General features: G+C 48.3%; 1 protein-coding gene across 1 annotated transcript; it reads left to right on the top strand.

Annotated features, from left to right (window-relative positions):
• Nucleotides 1-981: 981 nt before the first annotated feature.
• CUNH16orf71 (chromosome unknown C16orf71 homolog) lies at nucleotides 982-13,315 on the top strand. Its single transcript, XM_028788353.1, has 8 exons — nucleotides 982-1,089; nucleotides 2,176-2,322; nucleotides 4,409-4,885; nucleotides 7,146-7,263; nucleotides 9,219-9,360; nucleotides 11,222-11,368; nucleotides 11,611-11,691; nucleotides 12,652-13,315. Exons 1-8 carry the CDS (start codon nucleotides 982-984, stop codon nucleotides 12,893-12,895), a joined length of 1,464 nt encoding a protein of 487 aa, XP_028644186.1. The 3' UTR covers nucleotides 12,896-13,315.
• Nucleotides 13,316-24,408: the final 11,093 nt, after the last annotated feature.

Here is a 24,408-nt window from a genome sequence, read left to right as displayed (position 1 = left end):
GCCTTAAGCTCCCACTCACCCCCCTGATGCTGCCCTGGTTCGGCACCATTAGTTGACCTGTCTGGTCCGCTTGGCCTTCACCCCACAATCGTAAAGTCCCTCTGTCCCCTGAGGGCTGAGCATCTTTTTTTAGGGTGAGCTACGAAGGGTGGAGCTGAGCCGGGAACTGGATTATAGGGACTCATTTGAGTGATGACAGACAAAATCTCTTGAATAATGGATCTAACTTCTAAAAATTATTTTAAATTATATATCAATTTATTAGTTTTTATTTTAATTATATGTATGTGTGTGAAGATGGGTATGTGTATATCTGTACTCTAGCGCAGGTACCAGTGGACACCAGAGACATAGGCTCTCCCTGAGGTTGAAGTTACAAGTAATCACGGTTTGGGGAACTGTATTCTGACCCTCTACCAGAGCAGTAGAGGACTCTCGTAACTGCTGGGCCATCTCATTCCTTTTCTGAATGCTGGGGATTGGACTCATAATCTTACATATGCTAGACAAATGCTCTACCAAAGGGGTTCATCCCAGCCTTTCCCTTAACTTTAATTCAACCTCTCTAAGTGTATAAAATGGAGATAATAGTGTTTATGTTCTTAAAATACAAACATAACATCTCCAAGTCATAAATATTATATATCTATACATATACCATTTGTATCAGTTTATGCGCCTCTATTTCTGTATACATGTGTCATTAAACACACACACATATATATGAAGACACCAATGTCTTGTGCACTCATTACTGCACACACCCACACATACAGTAACATAAGTTTGCAAAACCAGAAGGAAATAGGTAGAAAATGGAATTCTGTGAGTGTTTTTTATCTACAGCTGATCTAGGCTTGGGGAAGGCTACCAATGCTAGTTTCTCCTTGGACACCTAGACACTGCCGCCTCACCCTGTGTGTTCCACAGGGCTTCTTGATGATGACACACACAGAGAGCATCCTTTGAGTCCTGGCCCCCATGACATCCAAAGACAAAGCTGTGGTGTCCTTGCCAGTTTCTCCCTGGGATGCCATCCTTAAGGCTGCCAAAGACCAGCTGCCGTCTCTGGATTCAGACTCGTCCCTGGTGAGCAAGAGCTTTCTCCAGGTTGTTAACTGCCGAGCCTGGGCAAGGACAGCTTCAGGCACTCCTCTCTACAGACCCCACTTTGGTCTATGGGCTTTGTTTTCACTTATCAGTGCCTGGGATTACTTCTGGGTGTCCACTTCCTTCGGGCTTCTTTCTGGGTTTGCCAGAACTCTTGAGTGTGGATATTAGTGCTCTGTATCTCCAAGGCCACTCCTGCTGTGGTCCTGACCCCCAGGTGGGCTCAGTTCCAAAGCCTGATCTTCTCCCCCAAGCCCTCCTGCCCTGCTGTTGTACTGCTCTCAACTCTATTGGGTCAGGTCAGGGCCAGCTCCAACCTCTGAGAGTGATAACCTTGCCAAGGCCGCATGGTATGGTCCAGGAGGGGTTCTGCCACTTGAGGTGATTTGGGGGTCACTGACAGTATCAGTGGCCATTTACACAGGTGAGAGGGATACATGGTGATCCACCGGTCAGAGGCTCAGCACACAGGTTCCCACAGGACATTTCAAGTGAAGAGCAAGGGTTCTAGAAACAAGATGGCTGGTTTGTGCTGTACCTGGGCGTTTGCAAAGATGAGCGTGATAGAGCTGAGACTCAGGTGTCATCCTGTTCACAGTGAGTGAGGCAGAAGAGGTAGCCAGTGACAGCGCCACAGTGCCCTAGTGCTGCTGTTGCCTTGTGAAGCCCCTTGTGAGGTGGCAGGCCAGTATCAGCCTCAGCCTCTCTCCATTAGAGACAGGTAACCAAAGCTCCTGTGTTAAGTAACTAGTCAGTATGAAATTGAGCTGGCCTCCATTCTCAGCTGCCTCTTCACTACACTATTCAGCGCTAGCATTAATGCAGTATCTGCTGTGTGCAGTAACGCAGCATCCATTATGTGTAAAGCATACTTACGACCTGTGAAAAGTGAAGCCCGCATCTCACCAACAGGAGGTATGCTGCTAAGCCTGTTTTCAAATTGGCTACAGTAAGCAGCACAGGACAAGGCCCTTTGTAGAGAAGTGGTCTTCCCAGACCTGCTCCTGGGCAGGGTGGGCAAAGCATGACTGCCTTGTCCTCTAAAATGCCCTGGTCTATCCGCAGTCTGACTGTGAGGACGAAGAGCCCTTCATCTTTCAGCGGAACCAGCCTGTCTTGATTCCAGACCTGTCTGAGGAGCTTGCTGAAGACCCTATTGGTGTCGATGAATCTGGGACCTGGGTTACTGCAGGGAGGAGTCCTTCGCCTGAGGTCTGTGGGACCCTGGAGGGAAGGGGAGGGAGGTCATCACAAGTCTCACAAGGATTCCACCAGCAGTGTAGGTCTAAATGGTTAAAACCACTGGTCGTGTCTCTCTTCCTCCCACAAGGACAGCCTGACATTCGGGTATTCAGCACAAAAGCATGGCACCCCCTAGAACTATGAGCACATTTGATTTTCTCTCTGATTTCCCACCCTGATCTCTCTGTGTTGTTTTCTACCAAGACATTTTGTACTGTCTGGCCATTGTCATAGCTACATGTCTCAAGTGTCTCTCCATAACCTAGCTAATTCATAACTGAACCTATGTTCAATTACTAAGTAATCCAGCAGGGAAAGGAAGGGTTGTGTTCCATTAATGCCTGCACAGTGGTGACCAATGCTGCACTAGTAGGAGGTCAGGGAGAAGTGGAAAACAAACAGGGAAGGCCACAGCACAAGCCCAAGCCTCCTAATCACAGGAACTATCAGTACCATAGCTATAATCATCTCTCGGTCCCACATCCCCAAGGAAGACCAAGACCTCTATGTAGACTCAAGCAATCATCCAGAGCTGGTGGTACAAGCATGTAACCTGAGCTACTTAGAAACTGAGGCAGGAGCATCAAAAGTTCAAGTCAGGGACTGGAGAGTATGACTCAGTAATTAAGACAGCTTGCAGAAGACCCAGGTTTGGTTTCCAGACCTACATGATAGCTCACAACCACCTTTAACTCCAATTCTAACACATCAGATCCCCATCTTTTGGCCTCTGTAGGCTCCAGCATGCACATTATACACATAAACACATGCACATGTATGCATGTATGTATGTATGTATGTATGTATGTATAATTATGACTAACTCTGGAAGGTGTTGATACATGCTTTAATCAAAGCACTCAGGAGGCAAAGGCAGACATATATCTGAGTTTAAGGCCAGCTTGGTCTACAAAGTACAGCTAGGGCTAGCTGAAACAGAGAAACCCTGTCTCAGAAAAGCCAACAGATAGATAGATAGATAGATAGATAGATAGATAGATAGATAGATAGATAGATAGATAGATTCGAGGCATCAGTGGCTTGATGATGAGAATGAATTGCTACCTTAGTAGATCCCACCTGAGGCTTGTATCCTTGGCAACCCCAGCCTGTCAGACCTGTTAACACGGTCTTGAAGTTGCTGTGGTTAAACATACTTCCCACTGTAGAAGCCAAGCCCATTTTAGAGGCCAAGCTGGGCTCCAGGAGCCACTCAGCTCTGGGTAAGCTCCCTCTGCTCAGTTAATCCTAGCATCATTGAAGCAAACTGGATATGTAGGGCTGAAGAGGATCACCTGACCCATCTCCACCATATACATTGCCTGAAGGCCAGCCCCTTGCCCTCCGCAGGAGGATCTGAGCGGCAACTGGGGCTCTGGTCACGTTAGGTCACTTTTTTGGTTTGGTTGGTTTGGTTTTTAGGCAAGGTTTCTCAGTCCTGGCTGTTCTACTGGTTCTGTAGACCGGGCTGGCCTTGAACTCTGTGATCTACCTGCCTCTGCCTCCCAAGGGCTGGGATTTAAGGCGTGCGCCACCAGCCAGTTACAGGATTTTCATGAGATGTTCTCTTCTTTTCTATAAGGATTACCGCCTCCTCTGGGAGAGAGGTAATGGGGAATGGAGCTGTTTAGGAAACAATGACAATGACTACAGGCCTTGACAGACTGTTGAACTCAGAAGAATTAAAGTGAGACCTGACATGGTGGTGCATGCCTTTAATCCCGACACTCAGGAGACAAGCAGGTAGATCTCTATGAGTTTGAGCCTAGCCTGGTCTACAGAGCCAGTTCCAGGACATCTAGATCTGTATAGTAAGATTCTGTCTTGGAAAAAAGAAAAAATAAAAAGGTCAAAATGGAGCCCATGAGATGGCTTGGTGGGAAAAGGCACTTGCTACTTAGCCTAACAGCTTGTATTCCATCCCTGGGACCCACATAGAAGAAGGAGAGAACCAACTCTCAAAGTTCTCCTCTGACCTCCACTTGTTCGTGCATGTGCTCTCTGTCTCCCTAAAGTATGTCTGCAGGTGTTCATAGAGGATGCCTCTTTTCTCTAGCCACTTCTGGTTCCTGGGAGATTAGCCATAGAACCCAGAAGTGACCAGATGGTAAGATCCACGGACTTGGCCTGTCAGGAGAGAAGAGACCCTGGCTGGGCTTGCCAGAGCTGTGTCAAGAGCAGCCCAATCCTTGTGGATGCTGAGGAGGCACCTGCTTGGCTGGAAGACAGCCTTAGAAGCCTGTCTAAGCCCAGAGGATCCCAGAGTCCTCCATGGTGTTCCCAGGAAGAAGAAGCCACCTTTCCTTTGGAAGGAGAGCTGAAGACAGAGCCCTCAGATACTGATTTTAGAAACTCTACAAAGCGCAGAGCCCTCCGCAGGGAGAGGAGGAAGATGATAGAGAGAGATATCCTTCAGAAAGTGACCCAGTCTGCTCAGAGCCCAGCCTGTGGTGACCAAGGCCAGACTGCAGAGTTAGGACCAGAAGCAACCTCAGAGCTGTCTCGGGAAGGATGGCCAGTTCTCTCACTCAAGGTAGGTGTCCTCACGGCCCAGCCTGCCCTCAAGTCAGTCCCCACTACATGGGCACATTCTTGCCACACTGTTGAGGCTGGAAGCAGCTCCTCAGGACCTAAGGCCCAGAGCCCAAGTCCACCTGCTGCTCCTGGAACAGTGTGGGATAGACTGGCATGGAGCTTACCTCAAGGAGAATTAGTAGCAATAGCCTTCTTTAGAGAACACAGAAATGACCCAGGTATGAATGCTGATGGTCAGTCATGCTGACAAGCAGTGCTGCAAAAGGGAGGTCCTAAGGGGCAGACATCACATGCCAGAAACAGCTGTCCAGTCACACTAAGTACATTAGCATGCACTGTCAGGGAGATGGGCTGGGAGTGGGAGAGGCACTCCTCTGAGGAGTGTGAGGACCACTGGGAAAGCAGATCTGTAAACCACAGCAGTGGCTCTGTGTCCCTCCATGGCGGAGCTGTTCCCCAATTATAGTGGTAGGCAGCCTGTGGCGAGCACAGCTGCGATTTATGAGGTAACCCTGCCCACTGGACAGGAAAGAAACTCTTCATACTAGCCCAGTTTTCAAAGAGAAGAGTATCCTGGTGCGCTATGCAGGTAGACATACTGGAAGATGGTCCAGTGTGGCATGGAAACCACGCATCTCACCCATGCATCACTTCACATTGTACAGAGTGCTAGCATGGAGACATGCATGAATTCTTCATTGCTGTTTACTTAACAATTTCCCTCTGTTCGTCCTCACGACTTTAGTTCTTCCTCACCTATAGAGCTGAAGGAATTTGAAAGGTCACATGTAAGCATTCATCGTAGGTCCCTTGCCTCCACCCTCCATCATACCAATGCCTGCAAAGCCATCTGGGCCAGGCTTTCCAGGTTAAGCACCTGCTTGAGCCACCAGCTTCTTAAAGTTGCTGAACTTTTCAAACATCTTAAATTGATGTGAACCTAGACAGCTTAAAAATTACATGGTGATTTGGGTGTAGGGAGGCAGAGACAGCCTGGTCTACAGAGTGAGTTCCAGGACAGCCAAGGCTACACAGAGAGACCCCGTCTCAAAAAAACAAAACAAAATTACATGATGGAAAAGGCTAGAATGTGCCTCAGTGGTAGAGTGCTTACCTTGCATGCACAAAATGGGTGTACACCTGTAATTCCAGAGCTTGGGAGACGAAGGTTGGAGGATCAGACATTAAAGGTCATCCTTGGCTACATAGTTCAAAATCAGCCTGGGCTATAATGAGATTATGTCTGAAAAAAAAATGGGGCGTCCTCCAGGTTAGCCATCTTTATGCCCCAAAGCATTGACACCTGACCCCTATAAAAGCCGCTTAAATAAGGAGGTGTCAAGAAATGTAGGTCTCACTTTAAAGGATTGGCTCAGTGTGTAATCAGTCACAACAGACAGGACATTCATTTGCTAGATAAACCCAAACTCCAAACACCACCCTACTGTTAATGGTGGTTGGAGTCTGGGTTGGATGCTTCCAGGTTGTTAATCCCTTATCCAAGGATCTGAAAACAAAGGCTCACACAAATGTGCAAAGTTATCTTTTGAAGCAGGATAACTTTACTGGAGCTTGAAAACAACAGATAAAAGGCTATACACTGTCAAGTTTGACAGGGCTTCATTTGATGAGGTCTAGAGGAAGAGGGCCTGGCTACTAAGGGCGTAAATTGTATGGTTCTGTATTTTGATTGTTTTATTTTCCTACTGCACATGTTCCTTTCCCACAGTGCATCAGATTTTAATCACTTGAATGCCGAGTTATGCACAGGCACAAGGTTACAGCAAATAGGAGGTCCTTCTTAAAAGATTATTAGAGACACAGTCTTTTTCTTACTGCCTTTACGCTCAAAATCAGTTCAGGCAAGATAGCCCCTTCTCTTCCTCATATCTAGATACACTGGGAATACGCTTGAATAGAAACTGTCTAAATTTGATTGTTAGGGAGTTGAGGGGAAAGATTTACGCCATAAATCCAGAGAGAAGGGAATTCCTGTAGCTTGATGCAGGTCAGGGGTGTCAAGGGACTTAGGTTGCTAGGTCCAGTGTTTGAAAAGGGCTTTGTCTGTATAGTACATGAAGGAACTACACTGCCAAGTGCATTGTTACAATGGGAGTGTTTCCTAAGCTAAACTTTTTCCTGTTTGCCCTCCTCACTACAATGGATGATCATGACACCCTCTGTTGGCTGCAGCTGCTGTGAAAGCGGGGGCTCCTGCAGGACTTCCTGCAGCCCTGGAATCAATGTTATCATTTCAGCAACTTGAAGGCTGGGACTTGGATTATATCCTTCAGAGTCTGCCAGGGCAACAAGACAGCCAGGGTGACAGTGCATCCAGAAGTGCATGGTGGTTAGCTGACCGCTGCCAAGACCAAGGTCTGACTCTCAACCCTGAAGCCCAAGCCGGTCCCCACCTCCTTCCCAGCCTCAATGGCAGGGCTTTGGGATGGGCAGGGTCTGTCTGCCCCTTACTACCCTCAGCACACATTTCAATGGGCCTTACAAAGATTTCATTCATTCATCATACACGTGGCTGCCTGATCTGCCAGGCATGTTCAGGCCTTCAAAATTGGCCTGCCTGTGGCTCACCATTTTTCTTCCTCCAGCCTCCTTCCTTTTCCCCTTTCTCCCCTTCAGGCAGCTTTCACACTTCTGCATCCCTCACTTTATTAGAAAATGAAGGCAGAGGATGTCATACTCACTGTCCTCATGACCTTGCTGAGAGCAGCTCTGTAAAAGGCAGAAGCATCTCATGTCCCCACCCACCCACCCACATAGGCCCCCAACAGCAGGTGGAAGCACATCTGAGCTGAGGAACAAGGTCAGAGGTTATTCCAGACCAAAGACTCACTAGACCAACAGCCTCTGGGCTGTTTGAAACAAGACACTTTTTAAAGTTTATTTTTATTTTTTCTTATATGCATGTATGTATATGAACCATATAGATGCAAGTCTGTGCACGCACCAGAAGAGGACAGCTGATCATCTGGAATTGGAGTTCCATACAGTCATGAGCTACCTTGTGAATGCTTAGCATTGACGCCAGGTACTCAGCAAGAACACCCAGTGCTCTTAATCACTGAGCTTATCTCTTTAGCCCTAGCTCTGTTTTGTGTTTGAGACAAGGACTCACTGTTTAGCCCAGGCAGACCTGGAACTTGATGCATTGAACTCAGAAAGATCTGCCTGTCTCTGCCTTCTGAGTATATGAAAGGTATATCACCACCATATCTGTTTTTGAGACAGGGTCTCACTCTGTAGCTCAGGCTGTCCTGGAGCTCTTCACAATCCTCCTGTTGCAGACTTCAAAGGTCTGCCACTAATGAGTATGTGACAGCAAGTGGTGTGTCGGCAGAGCTTCAGGGTATGGCAAAGCAGTCCTCTGCAAGAACTCCCTCTGTGGAAGGTGCCACGGTAGGAAATAGTCTTTTTTTTTTTTTAAATGTTCATGGCTCTTTGATCAAGCTGTTCCTTTTTGTTTAGTTTTATTTTGTTGAGACATGTAGCCCAGGCTGACTCAAATTCATTCTATACCTGAAACTGGCTTTGAACTCCTGATCTTCTTGCTTCTACCTCCCAAGTGCCACTTCCACCAGCCAAGCTATTCCATTTGGAAAATCTCTTGTAAACACATACCCCAGGACGCTCATGGCTATGTACTTTAAAACTCTGAAAACTTGGAAATAGCCCATGTTCAATAGGGGTCTAGCTAAGTCAAGCTTGTCATAGTGTCCTCAGCTCAGTAACAAACTGTATTCACAGAAAGATGTCGTATGAGCAGGGTAGTGGTGGTGCACTCAGGTGGTGCACAGAGCCAGGCTTCACTCTGTGAGTTCAAGAGCAGCCTGGTCTACACAGAGTGAGTTCCAGGACAGCCAGGGCTATACAGAGAAACCCTGTTTCAAAAAAAAAAAAAAAAAAAAAAAGTAAGAAAGATAGTATAAGAGGGTAGGGATATAGCCCAGGAACAGAGTGCTTGGTAACATGCACAGGCCCTGGGTTCATTCCTAAGTGCACGCACACACACACATACACACACACACACACACACACACACACAATCAATTGATCTATAATTGATTATAATTGATAAGCCTGTTTGGCTGTACATTTTGAAAACTGCAAACATCTGTTCACTATGATCACGTCTGACCCTATGTCACAAGACTCAAATGGAGCGGCCCCTATTGAAGACACGACTACCCTTGACTTTGCCAATTAGAGCTGGAAGCCTCAGGACGAACTAGGGTGGGACACATTGGATCCTGAAGCCCAGCCTCTGAGAGGTAGGCAGACCTGAGCTTATCAGTGTTTCTCCTGGCTATCCCCAGGGCACAGCACTGGACCCTCCCAGGACATACTCCTGGAACAGCTGGCTCTCCTGTGTGCCACTCAGTCCAGAGTCAGCAACCCTACCTGGAAGGTATCTGCTGACAAGCTCCAAGACACAGAAGAGCAGGTAGCTAGAATCAGGTGAGACTTCCGAGCAGTCACAGCCATCTCCTTAGAACCAACCAGCCTCTGGGCAGTGCTGATTGGGCCTTTTGTTGGGCCACTGGGCATATACTTTTTTTGACTAAAGAACCTAATTATGCAGATGCTCCATTTTCTGTTTTTCCTCATGGGAAAACTGAGGTTCCGATTGCCGTGTCTGTCCCAATCCATCAATGGCAGAGCTGTGTCTTGTTCCCTAATGCTAAAGACACTTTGTCTTCACTATCTACATGACCAGTGGGAACAGGATGGCCTGGAAGGATGAAAGGGCTGTGGGCAGCAACCTGTCCTAGACATGGAGGAACAGAGTGAAGCGGGGGATGGGAAGGGTGGGGGGTGGGGTGGGGGGGTGTGGAGGGGTGGCAGAGGTGGAGATGGGTCCCCTGAGGCCTGCCCTTCCCACATTACTGCTCCCTCTGCTGTCAGGAGTCTAGAAGCCTTTTCCGTGAAGTAGTTGTAGGTTCTGCCTGGCTAGCAGGAGGAGCAGACATGGCTAGGCCTGTGCTTTCCAGTATGAAGTCCACCAGCTCCAGATGACTACTAAGCACCGGAAATGCCACTAATGGGATGAGGACTATTTAATTTCCAGGTCTACTGGAAATGATTAGCTTAAATACATAAACAGCCACCTCTGTGCTCAGTGGCCTCCAACTGAACAGAACAGATGGAGGTTTATTTATGCTACGAGGAGTGAGCCTAGGCTTCTCACATGCTTGGCTCTACCACTGTGCCGCATCACAAATCTTCTTTCAACTCTTTTGTTGTTGTTGGGTTGGTTTGTTTGTTTTTGTTTTTCAAAACAGGGTTTTTCTGACTGTTCTAGAACTTGCTCTGCAGACCAGGCTAGCTGTGAACTCACAGAGATTCCCCCATGCCTCTGCTTCCTAACTGCTGGGACTAAAGGTGTGCACCACCACCCCACAAACCCCAGCCTTCTTTTTACTTTGATTTTGTTTAGATTTATTTATTTTAAGTATATGAGTACACTGTAGATTGTCTTTATACACACCAGAAGAGGGCATCGGTTCCCATTACAGATGGTTGTGAGTCACCACGTGATTGTTGGGAATTGAACTCAGGACCTCTGGAAGAGCAGTCAGTGCTCTTAACCTCTGAGCTATTTGTCTAGCCTCTTTTTACTTTTTATGGTCTTTCTAGGAGGCCAGAGAGATGGCCCAGTAGTTAGAGGCACTGATTGTTCTTCTGAAGGATACAGGCTTGATTCCCAGTACCCACATAGTGACTTACAACTGTCTGCAACTACAGTTCTGTGAATCTGGTGTCCTCTCTGGTCTCCATGAGTACCAGGCATATAAATAGTGTATAGTCATGTATGCAAGCAAATACACACACTTTTAAAATACATGTATAAACTGGGCGGCGGTGGTACACACCTTTAATCCCAGCACTTGGGAGGCAGATGCAGGTGGATCTCTATGAGTTAGAGGCCACCCTGGTCTACAGAACAAGTTCCAGAGTAGCTAAGGCTACACAGAGAAACTATGTCTTGAAAAACAAACAAAAAGTATATGTATAAAGTCTTGCCCAGGCCTTAAACTTTACATCCTCCTGCCTCAGTTTCCCAGGCACTTGGGATGACGGGCCTGCCTGCCAGCCTAGCTGATGTGCAGCATGTCAGCCTTGTCCAGTTCTATAGGGTAGTATGTCCTGTTCTTATGTGGCCTGTCCTGATGGTGGCTGTGAGAACACATAGGTTCCAAGTGCTCACCAGCACACAACAGGGACACTGTCAGTAGCTGCTATGAGCACTGTTGATTCCACCAGCCCATCAGGTGGCAGGGAATCACATAGGATGGCCACCCGCAACCTCCCATTGCAGAAGTGCTTCAGCAGAGCCTGGCTTTCCACCTGAGCAAATCCAGAAACTAGCAGAGAGTAGGAGGCTGAAGACAGAGCCTTCCACCGTCTTCATTGACCTGCGGCAGACAGAACCGTCAGAACTACAAGATCACCAGTCCCAGGAGAGGTACAAAGCAGTGCTAGGAACTGTGCCTCGGGCGGGAAGGAGGGACAGAAGGCAAAGCTAATCTGGCTTGAGCACACTGTACCTTCCCATCAGCACATGGCAGGAAGCCAAGTGGTTCCTTGGCTTTGACTGACTTCCACCTGTCTTGAACTCCCAGGGAGGTCCCTGGATGAGAAGGTGAGGGGCAGGCCTGGCACGGAAGCTGGAGACCATCCTAAGAATCCATTTCTTTTTACTCCCAGCTCTGAACATAGCTCCTCTGACAGTGAGGAGGAAGTGGAATCAGCAGGCTCAGTACAGGTGGCATCCTCCTGGGAACAAAGGTAGCTTTACAGTCTCTTCCTCTGCCTAGGGACACTCCCTTGCTGTGCCCTGGCCCCTACACATGTAAGCCAGCATCCGGTGTGGTGGGAGTGGGTATCACTGTGTTTTACAATGTGTCATAGGGAAGCCTCTAGTGTGGTGGGAACAGGTATCACTGTGTTTTACAACGTGTCATAGGGGAGCCTCCCCACCAACGGCAGCTTACTCAAGCCTCTAAAAACAGCTCCCTAGTTTGATTGCCCTGCTGCTGGTCCCAGAAGAAGAGGAAGTGTAGGGTCAGAGGTTAGCTAGATGTGAAAAGTTCTGGTTAGAGAGCAGCATCCAATCAGGGACATGCCTGGGGCCCAGACCATGGTGAATGAGAAATATGGTCCCCGCTGCCCACAGCACTGGGAGTTAGAGCTCAGGCTGTAAATGAGGTACAGAGCACGTAGAATGTGGACATCCTAGGAAAACAGGCTGGGACGTATTGGCAGAGGCAGGCAGATCCTGTGAGTCACAGGCCAGCCTGGTCTACAGAGAGAATCTTGTCTTGGAGGGTGCTGCTGACTCACTCATGTACTTCTCATGGCTTGCACAACCTGCTTTCTTATAGGCCCCAGGACCAGCAGCCCAGGGATAGTAACCCATCTGCAATGGGCTGGGCCCTCTCCGTCGATCACTAAGAAAATGCCTTACAGTTGGATTTTATGGAGACTTTTTCTTAGTTAAGGTTCCCCTCCTTTCAGATGACTCTAGCTTGTAGCAAGTTGACATAAAATTAATCAGGCCAATGCCCATTAGAAAGAGAAAAGGCCATAAGGAGTGTTATCCCACATGCTTCCCAGCCAAACTGCAGCGCGGTCAGGCATTGCCCTTGCTTTGGAATGGACACTGAAAGACCAAAGACATTCCTGTTTCAGTGTTGGGAGTTCTGGCCATCAGGTGACAGGGCTTAGGTTGCTTATTCTTTGTCACAGGTACTGTACCGGGAAGAGTCACCTTCTTCAGCAGCTGAGGGTATTTCGGAAAGGAGCAGTTCCACCACAGCCGTCTGCCAGTGACAGTCCTGGAGGCCAAAAGGCTCAGGCCTCAGAAGATACAGCTGGATCACAAACTCGGAGAAAGAAGCAAATAAAACCCTGGTCTGAGAAGCAGAATCTAGATCCAGATCTAGGGGACCCTACTGGACCACAGCTGCTCCCTGGTATGGGCCAGCTATAGGCAACTCAGGTAAAAAAAGCTGAAAAGCAGGCTGGGTGGCAGACTTTCTACCTACACAGTCCTGGTGGTCTCTATCTACAGTCTGCCTGTTTCTAACAGCATGGGCCTCAGGGGCTGGGACCCTCAGTCTAGATACCATGCAGCTAGTTTGAGCATAGTTAAACTTTTGTTGTTGTGGCGGTGTTGGGAACTGCATCCAGGGCCTCTCCCATTCCCATATTTAAACATATTTATAGTTTCCTATAGAAAATTTCCCCAAGTTCCTGGATCCCTTGGCATTTCATGTACCCACCCATACAGATCTGATGGAAAGGGGAGCAAAAACTGAAATTTGCTTTCTCTCTTTAACCAAGATACAAAAGCACACATAGGTTTCAAGTCACTCCAAATTAAAGGTGGCACCAATTTTTGCTAGTCTGAGTGGGAATTCTAACACTGTGTGAAATGCAATGGTACCCAGTCTCCCTTCCTGGGTACCCAATAACAGCTGTGTGACCAGTCAAGACCTGGTCCTCATGGGACGCCCGAGCTTCCCCCACCTGGATACTTTGAAAGCCTTGTCCCTCACCAACACCCCGCAGACTCCATCTGAAGGACAATTTATGTGCATACTTTCTCACCTCCTTGGGTCTCCGGATACCTCATCTCTCAAGAGTCTGCCCCTGACTGCTCCATGAAAGAGCAGAGAAACCTCTGTTCTTGGTGACATGGCAGGGTTCAGGTGGCTTGGCAGGATGCTTGGCATCTAACATGTTTTAGCATTCAGGTGGAAGGGTGGTGCTACTGCCAGCTGCCCAGCTGCTGAAGATAGGCAAGGATCTCACTGTCAAGCTTTGAGCCACACAAAGGTCAGGTCCTATGGCAGGATCACAACCATCACTGGTGGCCAGCATCAAGCCCACATAATCCTGACCCACAAACCCTGTTTGATCTGGCCACAGGGGAGCCACCATCAGTCCCAATCCCAAGATATATCCTTTAGAAGCCACTTGCAAGTCAGGTGTCCACCAAGGCCTCAGGCCTTGTAAGTGGGAGCCAGGCTGCCACGCCCAGGTACCGAGGTCCCTTGCTTGAACTCCAGGGCAGCATGAATCCACCTTCTGCTCAGCAGCCTTCACTTCAACCAGGTAACTGCCAACAGCAGAAGTGCCCACTGTTCCCAAACCCACAGTCTCCCAGGCCCACCCCACTTATGTTAGAAAACTTGTTGAGAATGTCTCACAGTGATAGAAAATAAACTCTGCTGCGGTTTCGGCTGCGCCTGGGAATCAGTGGCGTTCAGGAAAGCTGCAGGGTGGTTATGGGCAAAGCCACATCTGCCACCTGGGCAATATCCATCATGCCTCAGAAGATCATCCAGGGAATCAAAGAGGCTGAGAAAACAAGTACAAAAGACTCTAAAGGTGGAGTCTTGGGGATATAAAACTGAGGGTCACCTCATAGGACCAGGTGCACTGCCATCATGGTACATACCTGGCACCTCAAACTCTCGTTTCCTCATTAAGGATGACAAGGCCATGAGGTAGAGACAGAATTCTAAACAGGAAGAAGGAAGAAGGAAGGGCCCCAGTGAGGAGAGAGGACGGGCTTCTTATGAGAACCCAAGAAATGGCAAATGCCCAGGAGTCCGCTCCCCGTGGCACCACCAGGGACATGAACCTAGAGCTGGCTGCATGGCTCTGCCAGCTCCTGGGCAGAGAGGATCTGGGTGTGTCTGCTGTTTCCATGTGCACCCCAAGAGCTTTTGAGGCCACACCACACATGGGATCATGACAAGGACTGGCATTTATTATGAGAGTGAAGAAAAACCAAACAAGCCTGGGTCATGTGAGATAGTGAGCAAGCAGAGCAGGCAACAGAACACAGACATCAGAACGACACCCTGGGGCTGGGAGAGTGCTCAGCATGGAAGGCACTGGCTGCTAACTCTGGGAGCCTGTGTCTGCTGCCTGAGATCTGCGTGTGCATGGAGATAACCCACAAGCCGTCCTCTGGCCTCCGCATATACATGGTGCTACACACATCCTGCACGCACGTACACATGACAGGATTTAAAAAACATGTGTTCAGTCATGAGTAACAGACATACTACCTGGATGGAACATCTCAGAACTCCACAGCTTCAAAAGCTGACTCATGATTTCAGTAACTACTAAGAAGGTGTCAGTGCTGCTACTACTACTTCAGAGCTCAGCCACTCCCCCAAGCACTAGTGTGGACTGACCCGAGTAGTGCACCTTACAGGCCAGTGAGGCTTGGAGAACAGGACAAAGCCTGGGTTCCCCACCTCAGGAAGCTCAACCCCAGCTTCTTCAGGAGCATGAGGTCTACTGAGCTGCTCTGAATCTTCAAAGGGGACCCCAAACTCACCCAATCCTCCACTGACTCCTGAACAAGCCCCACATTTTCCTTTTAGAATGTCTGGAAGGAGGGGGTGCCGGCTGGAGAGTGCTCGCTGTGCAGCAGTCATGAGACACAAGTCCCATAGTATAAACACCCACCATAGAGCACTGCAGAGGACTCCTTAAATCCGTGCCCCCTTGAACTCAGAGCATAGCTTTAAAGCTGGGTATGGTGCTTCACAACTTTAATCCCAGCACTCGGGAGGCGGAGACAGGCAAACCTCTTGAGTTGAAGGCCAGTCTGGTCATCAAAGTGAGTTCCAGGACAGCCAAGGCCACACAGAGAAACCCTGTCTTGGGAGGGGGGAGTTATAAAAGGAAGATGTCATGGGGCTCAACTCAAGGGACATTAGCAGCCACCTTCAGCTGGAAATGGGAATCGATTCTTCACCAGGTTCTGTGGAGGCATCCATCCCTTACCAACATCTTACTGAACTGTTAGAAGTTTCTGTTAGAGAAGCTACCAGACTATGGGGCCCATTATGCAAGAGACACGTGTTCCCCCTTTCCTGCTCTGTTCCCTGTGTAGAGTGAAAGTCCTTCTACAATGTCCTCATGGTGCCCATAGGACACAAAGAGGTGGTCCAAAGGTATTGAAGTCAAGGTTGCTGCACTGACTGGCAACATCAGAAGTGTTGGGCCTGGTGGCTTCTGGAGAAGTTTGGGCTGTGGAGAGCATCATGCATTGTGGTCAGGCTCTGGCCTCAGTGCATCCTGCTCTGTACACTAGGGCTGTGCTGCAGAATGGGTGAAGCACCGTGGCTGGCATGGGTCAATCTTCCTGTGCAGCCTATCAGATGTGGGAAAGATGTCACGGTACCACCTTCAGCAGCCAACAGCAACAAGACTGACTACCTTGCCCCAAATGCCTGTCCAGGCACCTCAGTCCTAAGCCTGACAGCTCAGCCCATAAGAAGAACCACATTGTCTATAACACACCACTGCATGAGGCCTAGTGGGCAGCGCTATGACCTGTGTTTGCTTTATAGGATAATCCACAGCCTTGTGGTAACCTAGTTCAGTTGCTAAGTCACTCACCCAATCTCCATTTCATCCAATTCCTGAATTGGGCAGAACACTTGTGATGGAAGAAACCTTGAAAGTTTGCTATTTACTTATTTGTTTTGAGCCAGGGTCTGTCTTTGTAACCCTGGCTGTTTTGGAACTCAGTATGTAGAACAGGCTGGTCTAGAACTCACAAAGGTCTTCCTGCCTCTGCCTCCTGAGTACTGAGATTAACAGCATACACATCGACCCCTCACTCCAAAAGACGCTCTATAGAACTCACACAGGCCTCAGGCTTGCTATGTTGTCAAGGATAGACTTGAACTTATGATCCTTTAGCTTCAACTTCACAAGTGCTAACAAATACTAGCATACCCTGTCTGTAGGGTGCTGGGTATCGAACCCAGAGCTTTGTGTCTGCCAGGCAAGTATTCTACCGACTGAGCTACCTCTCCAGCCCCATTTCTTTAGTGAGCCCCCATTATTTTAGACATCCATTACTAAGTCTTGTGAGAAGTACATATTGGCACACTTGCAACGTGTATCTAAATATACAAAGAAGCGTGTGCACATGAGCATATAGAATGATTCTGTCGAGGACAGCACTGGGAATAAATACACAGCAAAGCAGGGAAAGGGAAAGGCGCTGTCGGGAAGAGAGAAAACATTAAAGAAAAGGACCCCTAAATAATTTTAACTCTACTTTCAGAAGGGAAGCTTCAATTCTTTCATGGATTCCTTAGAATGGATGGATCAGAACTAAGAAAAGAAACAAGTGTTTGGCTTCCCAAGGGAATCTTGCTAGGGGCCATTGTGAGGAGGCGGGAGGCTACTGAGGAGGCTATGTATCCCTGAGGACGGTATACACAGGGCAAGCGGGTTTTTCCTGTTCCCAGCAGGTATGTAGACTGTTCTCAAGAAGTAGAAAATGCCCCCTTGAGGGTCGCATTTCCAAAGAGAATTTTTTTCAAAGTAAAACTTCAAAATAAGCTGGGGCAATTGCCGACACCTTTGGTTCCAGCTGTTCCTGGGGATGAGACAGGAGGATGACTGACCAGCCTGGGTAACAAAGAACTTGTCAGCAGCAAAGCAAAAGTGGGAGATATATGCCAATTAACCACCATCTGTCCAAGAACAGTGGTCTCTCAGGTCAGTTCCCATGAGTCCCCAGTGAGCAGTCCCTGACAGTCTCTTCACAGATCTTGTTCTGCCTCTCTCTGCTTCCTCTTCCTGAGCTGGGGATGGAAGCCCAGAGACAGAGGCAAGGACCCAGCTCAATTAGAAAAATGCTGTGATCACCTACACGACTATTCCTTCCATATAGATAATTAAAATAAGCACACTAAAAGTGCGATGAACCGTGTTGGAGGCCTAAGAGTACATAACAGCCATAAACACGCAACTTTATAAGACCGCTCTATTTATAATAAAAACCATGTCGTATTTTCCTTGTGCAACTTTGTGACCCATAGTTTTACCTTATTAGATTGTAATCCTATCCAAGGCCTTTGCACCTCAAGAGCCACTCGATGATTTCATTTATGAAGAACAGTTTTTTAGGGGCTGGAGAGATGGCTCAGTGGTTAAGAGCACTGACTGCACTTCCAGAGGTCCTGGGTTCAAATTCCAGCAACCACATGGTGGCTCACAACCATCTGTAATGAGATCTGATGCCCTCTTCTGGTGTGTCGGAAGACAGCTACAGTGCATTCATATATAATAAATCTTTCAAAAAAAAAAAGAAAAAGAAAAACAGTTTTTTAGAATAATTTTGGACAGTACAATTTCAAAAGCTACAAAAACTGTATATGGTTCCTGCTAAGGCACCCAAATATGACACTTGGGTGTGTGGTCTCCCTGAGTGCCTTTCTATTAACCCCTGGGCTTAAATCTGTTTAAAAAAATTTTTTGAGACAGGGTCCCAGCATATAACCTTGGCATGCCTGGAACTCTATGTGTAAAGCAGGCTGTCACTGAACTCAAAGATCCACCTGTCTCTGCTTCCTGAGTGCTGCATTAAAATCTTGCACTACTGTGCCTGGCTATAAAGCTAACTCTTACCAAACTCTACCTTTGTTTCATAATGATTCATTTGGTAAAGTGATCACCAAGTGTCTCAGGGTTTCATTGCTCTGAGGAGACACCATGAACAAGGCAATTCTTATAAAGGCAGACATTTCATTGGGGCTGGCTTACAGGTTCAGAGGTTCTGTCCGTTATCACGGTGGGAAGCATGGCAGCATCCAGGCATACCTGGTGCTGGAGAAGCTTGGTCCAAAGGCAACCAGGGTCTCTTCCTACGGGCCAAGCATATTCAAACCACCACACAATGAAAGCATGAAAACCTGAGTTTGATTCCCAGATCTATGTTAAAAAAGAAAAAGCCAGGTGTGGTGGCCTATACTTGCAATCCCAAGAGTAGTGTGGCAGAGACAAAGGTGGATGACCGGGGTTCTATGTCCGGCATTCCTAGCTTACTGGACAAGTCCCAGGACAAAGCACAAAAACAAGGAAGATGGCATCTGAGGAACACTACCTACAGGAAACAAAGGCCAACCATTCACACACACCCTCACACACATGTACAAATATTCACACCCACAAACTTCAGGGTCATCACCTGTTGAGTTTGGGACCAGTCTGGAATACATGAGACCTGTTTTAAAAGAAAACCCATTCACCTAATTTAGTAAAACTGTGGTGAAGAACAGCTACACTCTGAGTTTTAGGCACCGAAGTACGGAGGGCATGCAAGAAATCCAGACTGACTGAGAACCTAAACGTTTACTCCAACACTTGGCCCTGGGTTAGTTTCGTTCCCAGAACTAACCCAGGCATCCTAAGGCCTGGTCCTATCTCCTTCACCCAGCCTTTGAAGGTTACCAGCAAGTTGCCAACAATAGACAGGATTCCAGGGACTTGTCCTTAGGGAACAGAAGGTCTCCCCAGGCTCTGCCCCTCTCCTTCTGTTCCCAGTAGTTTTTAGCCGAGATCCTCCCTAGCTGTCAAAGTCTTGTGTCCAGCTTTGGGCTCCCTAAGCGGACCACACTTCTGGCCCAGCGACCGAACTACATTTCCCAGACTACCGTGTGCACTGCTGCCTGCTTGTGCTTCTTTGAACCTTTTCTGAGAGATTCATTCTCCTAGCTGCTGTATCCCTATGTGCCTTTTGTGAGTTCTGAGCCTCAGTATCCATATTGATGAATGGGAACGTTCACTCACAGTCATTTATTGACCTGTATGTTAAATTGCACACACCAGCGGTGGTGGCTCAGACCTAGTTCTTGGGAGGTGAGGCAGGCTGATTATTGAGAGTTCGAGGCCAGCCTAGTCTACAGAGAAAGTTCCAGGACACCCAGGACTACATAGAGATACCCTGTCTTGAAAGACCAATAAAGAAATAAAATAAGAACTGTACTTTGGGTGGGCAGTGGTGGCGCACGCCTTTAACCCCAGCACTTGGGAGGCAGAGGCAGGCGGATTTCTGAGTTCAAGGCCAGCCTGGTCTACAGAGTGAGTTCCAGGACAGCCAGGACTACACAGAGAAACCCTGTCTCGAAAAACCAAAAAAAAAAAAAAAAAAAAGCTGCATACTGGCCGAGCTGAGTTGCCTCATGCCACTCATTTTGGGAGGTTTTCTGCAATTTCAAAACTACCCTGAGTTACATTGTGAGGCTGTGTCTCAAAACCCAAAACCAGCACAAATAAAAGCTGCAGGCCAAATGCCCCCCCTCTTATATATCCAGCTGAAACCTTTGTTATGGCCCAGTGACTATTGTATCATTTTTACTGACAAACCTCCAGTTTGTTCTAATTGGTCAGAGAACCCAAGGGTTGCCCATCCACATGGCATAGCCTGTCCTTGGATAGAAGGACTGTTTCTCACCCTTTATTACACTGGATAATCTTGGAGGACACTCTTTACACATGTGTCTTGCTCTAGGGAACATGTGGCAATGTCCTGGTTAATTTTCAGTTGTCAAAACAGGGAAGTTAGTACTGATATCTGGGAGGAGCCCCAGCCTGCCCCCTCCCACTACCAAGACTGAGGGAACAGGGCTGACACTGTGGCCAGCAGTGTTCTGTGTAATACCCATTCCTAGAAATGCAGTCGCAGAGCCAAAGGGTGTGTGCTTTTGAAATGCAGTGGGCTTTGCCAAGCTGCCTGAAGCTCATCTGCACCTTCAGAACCTATTGTTTCCCCAGTTGATATCTTAACCGATGTGTAGCAATATTCCGCCTGCAAGACGGTGGTTATGGGTGGGGAATGTCCACTTGAGCCCTGGGGACAGGAGTTCCCTAAACCTGTCGCTGGCCAAGGGCAGGGGTAGAGAGGTAGGTTTGTGAATTCACTGAGCAAACAGCTAGATAAACAGCAATATAGGGGCCATGGCTCGCTGTGCGCTAGCCATGTGCTGAGAAGTCTCTGTCCTCACACAGCTCCCCAGTGCAGGAGACTGAGGAGAAAACAAACCACAGGACACACACAGAGCAAGGCCTGAGGACATTAAGGAGGGACCCTGGCAATGCACAAAGCCTTGCACTACATAAACTGGATGTGGTGGCACACGCCTGTGATTCCAGCCTGTGGGAGTGGACTCAGGAAGATCACAGGTTCAAGGTCATTTTTGGCCACATAGCCAGTTTGAGGTTAGCCTGGGCTACATGAGACTCTGTCTCAACTTTTTTTCTTTTGAAATGAAGGAGGGTGTCCCAGTTAGGGTTTTTGTTGTTGTGATGAAACACTGTGACCAGAAGCAACTTGGGGAGAAAAGGGTTGTGTAACCGTTGGGGCTTTCTACATCCACCCCAGCTCTTCAATAATGACATGGAGGCCGATTTATTACTATGAATGCTTCTGGCCTTGAGCTAGGCTTGCCCCCAACTAGCTCTTATGTTAACGCATTTAGACTGTTCTATGTCTGCCTGTGGCTAGTTACCTCTCTTAAGTTTTATACACTGGACTTCCTCTGAGTCTGGGTGAATCTCTGGCACCTCCCATCCTGTCTCCTCCCCTCCCTCTTCCCCCTCCCCATCCCTTCCCTCTTCTCCCTCTCTCTCTCTGCCTGATGTCCTGCCCATTCTCTCCTGCTTCACTATTGGCCATTCAGCTCTTTATTGACACGTGAATGCTTTTACACATACTTCTTTGGCTTACGTATACTGAATTACAGTCCATTGAAGGAAGCCAAAGCAGAAACTCAAGCAGGGCAGGAACCTGGAGGCAGGAGCTGATGCAGACGCCATGGAGGAGTGCTGCTTTCTGGCTTGTCCTTCTGGCTTGCTCAGCCTGCTTTCTCACAGCACCCAGGACCACCAGTACAGGAACGACCCCACCCACAATGGACTGTGCCCTCCCCAACAATCACCAATTAAGGACATTCCCTACAGGCACTGGGGTGATGGCCGATGACTTTACTCCCAGCACTCTGGAGGCAGAAGCAGGTGGATATTTTGGAATTTGAGGTCAGCCTGGTCTATAGAGTCCTACAAACCTGCCTGCAGTCCAGTCTTATGGAGACATTTTCTAAATTAATGTTCCCTCTGCTCAGATGACTTTAACTTGTGTCAAGTTAACATAAACAGCACAGAGGGCTTCGTGGAAGGTATTACTTTTAAAAGATTCATTTTTGTTTGATGTATGTGAATGTTTGCCTGCATGTATGTATATGAACATATGTACAGGGCCCTGAGAAGCCAGAAGACAGAAGAGAGCATCAGATCCTCTGGAACTGGAGTTACACACAGTTGTTAGCCAATAAGTGGGTGCTGGGAAACAAACCTGGTTCCTCTACAAGAATATCAAGTGCTCATAGGAGGTGTGGCTTTTGTAGCTGTAGGGATAATACTATTGCTAACTATGGCCACTGGGTACCCCCTGACTCCCTGTAGATGTAGAATGTCATCTCAGGTTCTTGGGTTCTAGGAGTAGCCCTACTGTGTGGGATCTGTGTGCTTCAGCACGTTTCTGTCTCTGTCTTTTTGCATTCAGTGCTACAGATCAAACTCATGGCTTTGTGCACGTTAGACAAGTGCTCCGCCATGAGCTGCAGGCAGAGGTCTGAAGCACATCTGTTTTGTTCGTGTTTGCTTCGTGTGCGTGCGTGCGTGCATGTGTGTGTGTGGAGGTCAGATGTACATGTCAGTTGTCTTCCTTAGTCACTTTCCACCTTGTTTTTTAAGACAGGGTCTCACTGAACCTGGAGCTCACTGATTGGGCTAGAGTGGCTGCCAGTGAGCCCCATGGATCTAGCTGTCCCTGAACCACTGTCCCAATGCTGGGGTGGCAGATGTTTTTACATGGGTGCTGGGAATCCAACCTCAAATCCTCATACTTGTTCAACAAATACCTGACCTACTGAGCCCCCTGCCCCTTGCAGCCCATCTATTTCTTAGAGTTCCAGAGAGTTCTGTGAGAGTGTAGGCTCTGCCCCTCGACTCCACACTCTGTCCACGTCTACAGACTATGGCAGGCGTGCTCTAGGGCTCACTTTGTGCAGCCCTGGAGACTGAGGTCAAGGAGGAAAAAGTGTCCGGTCTCCTGGGGATTTCCCACCAACTGCACTGGTGGGTCAGATGGGGGGGGGTGTCAAAGGTCAGCCCACTAGTGATGTTTGGGCAGGGCAGCAGTAAGTTTTCCTGATTTACCCTGGGCCAGGAGTGAGAGCTCTCAGCAGCAGAGAGAGTCTGACTGGTAGCTGGGCTCCAGTCTGAGGATCTGGAGGGCTGGGGCACGGGGGGTGTGGGGGTGTGTGGGGGGGAAGGTGCAGGATGACGGGGCAACTCTTCTTCCTACCTTGGATCTCTAGCCTTTTACTGTTCAAAGAGAAGCAGGTGTAGAGACATGGGCCTGAAATCTCAGCAACAGGGAGACTGCCAGGAGAACCAGTTATTCAAATATAGTAAATGCTGGGCATGGTGGCACATACTCAGGAGGAAGAAGTAGGTGTATCTCTGTGAGTTCCAGGCAAGTCTGGTCTAAAAAGGAAGTTCCAGGGTAGTCAGGGCTACACAGAGAAACACTGTCATGAAAAAAAAAAAAGATATGATATATAATTATATATATAATTTAAAAAATATACTTAAATATTTTAATTAAGTGTAATTAAATTAATAAAGTTTAATTTTAATTAAAAATTAAATATACAAAATTTAAATACTTTTTTTCAGTTTTTCGAGACAGGGTTTTGTGGGTCAAAACTCGCGTGCGGGGGGGGGGGGTGTTTGCGGGCTGGGGGCGTGGGTCGCTGGCCGGCGCGGGCCATCCCGGGAAGCGCTGTTCAGTCGCATGGGGCGGATCAATGTAGTCTCTCGAACTGGGGTTACAGCGGAGAGAGAGAGCCCCACAGACGGCTGGGCCAGAGAAAGCGGGGCCCAGCGTGGGGGGGAGGGGGTCATCCTAGTGTACCGCGCTGCGACTGAGTCCCGGGGGCGCCCCCCCCCCCCACGGTACACAGATGGCTGCTGCAGTGGGGAGGTGCTCCGCAGACGGCTACAACAGGAGTGCAGAGAGAGAGCGGGTCCCGCGGGCTGGTGAAACAGGGGCACGCGGGTTTTGACTTACACAAAGAGTCCAGAATTGCAGGAGACACGTGGAGTTGAAGGCATTTATTGACAAGGCGGTGAGTTTGAATGGTGATGTGCTCTCCCAAAAAATGTCAGAAGGGGCTTTCTTATATTGGAACCGGGAGAGGGGCGGGGCTCTTAGGTAATATGTAAATCTTGAGGCAGAGACCTGTTAGTCTCGTGCCTTATATGACCTAGCATGGAGGTTGTATGTTAGGTCTCTGGGTTCTGGGGTGTGGCCGAACATCCCAGGATTTCCACAGACCCACAGGGTTTCCCTGTGTAGTCCTGGCTGTCCTGGAACTCACTCTGTAGACCAGGCTGGCCTCGAACTCAGAAAATACATGTTTAAAATATATGTGGAAGGACATATGTCTTATCCTCTTAGCAGCAATAAATAAATATATAAAAAATGTAGGGTGCACCGGCCGGAGCTTGGCTGTATGAAGGCAGGAAGCTCGAGCTGGTCGGCTGTAGGCGTCTGAACCTGCGGTGGGCTGCTCGTGGTATCGTCAGTGTGCCGGGTTAGTATTGCTGAAG

The sequence above is a fragment of the Grammomys surdaster genome, unplaced genomic scaffold (assembly GCF_004785775.1).
Source record: "Grammomys surdaster isolate TR1022 unplaced genomic scaffold, NIH_TR_1.0 125745, whole genome shotgun sequence".
NCBI classification, from domain to species: domain Eukaryota; kingdom Metazoa; phylum Chordata; class Mammalia; order Rodentia; family Muridae; genus Grammomys; species Grammomys surdaster.
Note: the sequence above shows the minus strand (reverse complement) of the source record. Positions and strands in the feature narration are given on the sequence as shown.

Bases quoted from the DNA above. Each gene is read 5' to 3' on its own strand.
- CUNH16orf71 (XM_028788353.1), top strand. From the start codon at position 982: ATGACATCCAAAGACAAAGCTGTGGTGTCCTTGCCAGTTTCTCCCTGG. The intron at 2,323-4,408 runs GTCTGTGGGACC...TCTTTTCTCTAG, and splicing joins GGAGGAGTCCTTCGCCTGAG to CCACTTCTGGTTCCTGGGAG. The intron at 11,369-11,610 runs GTACAAAGCAGT...TTTTACTCCCAG, and splicing joins GATCACCAGTCCCAGGAGAG to CTCTGAACATAGCTCCTCTG.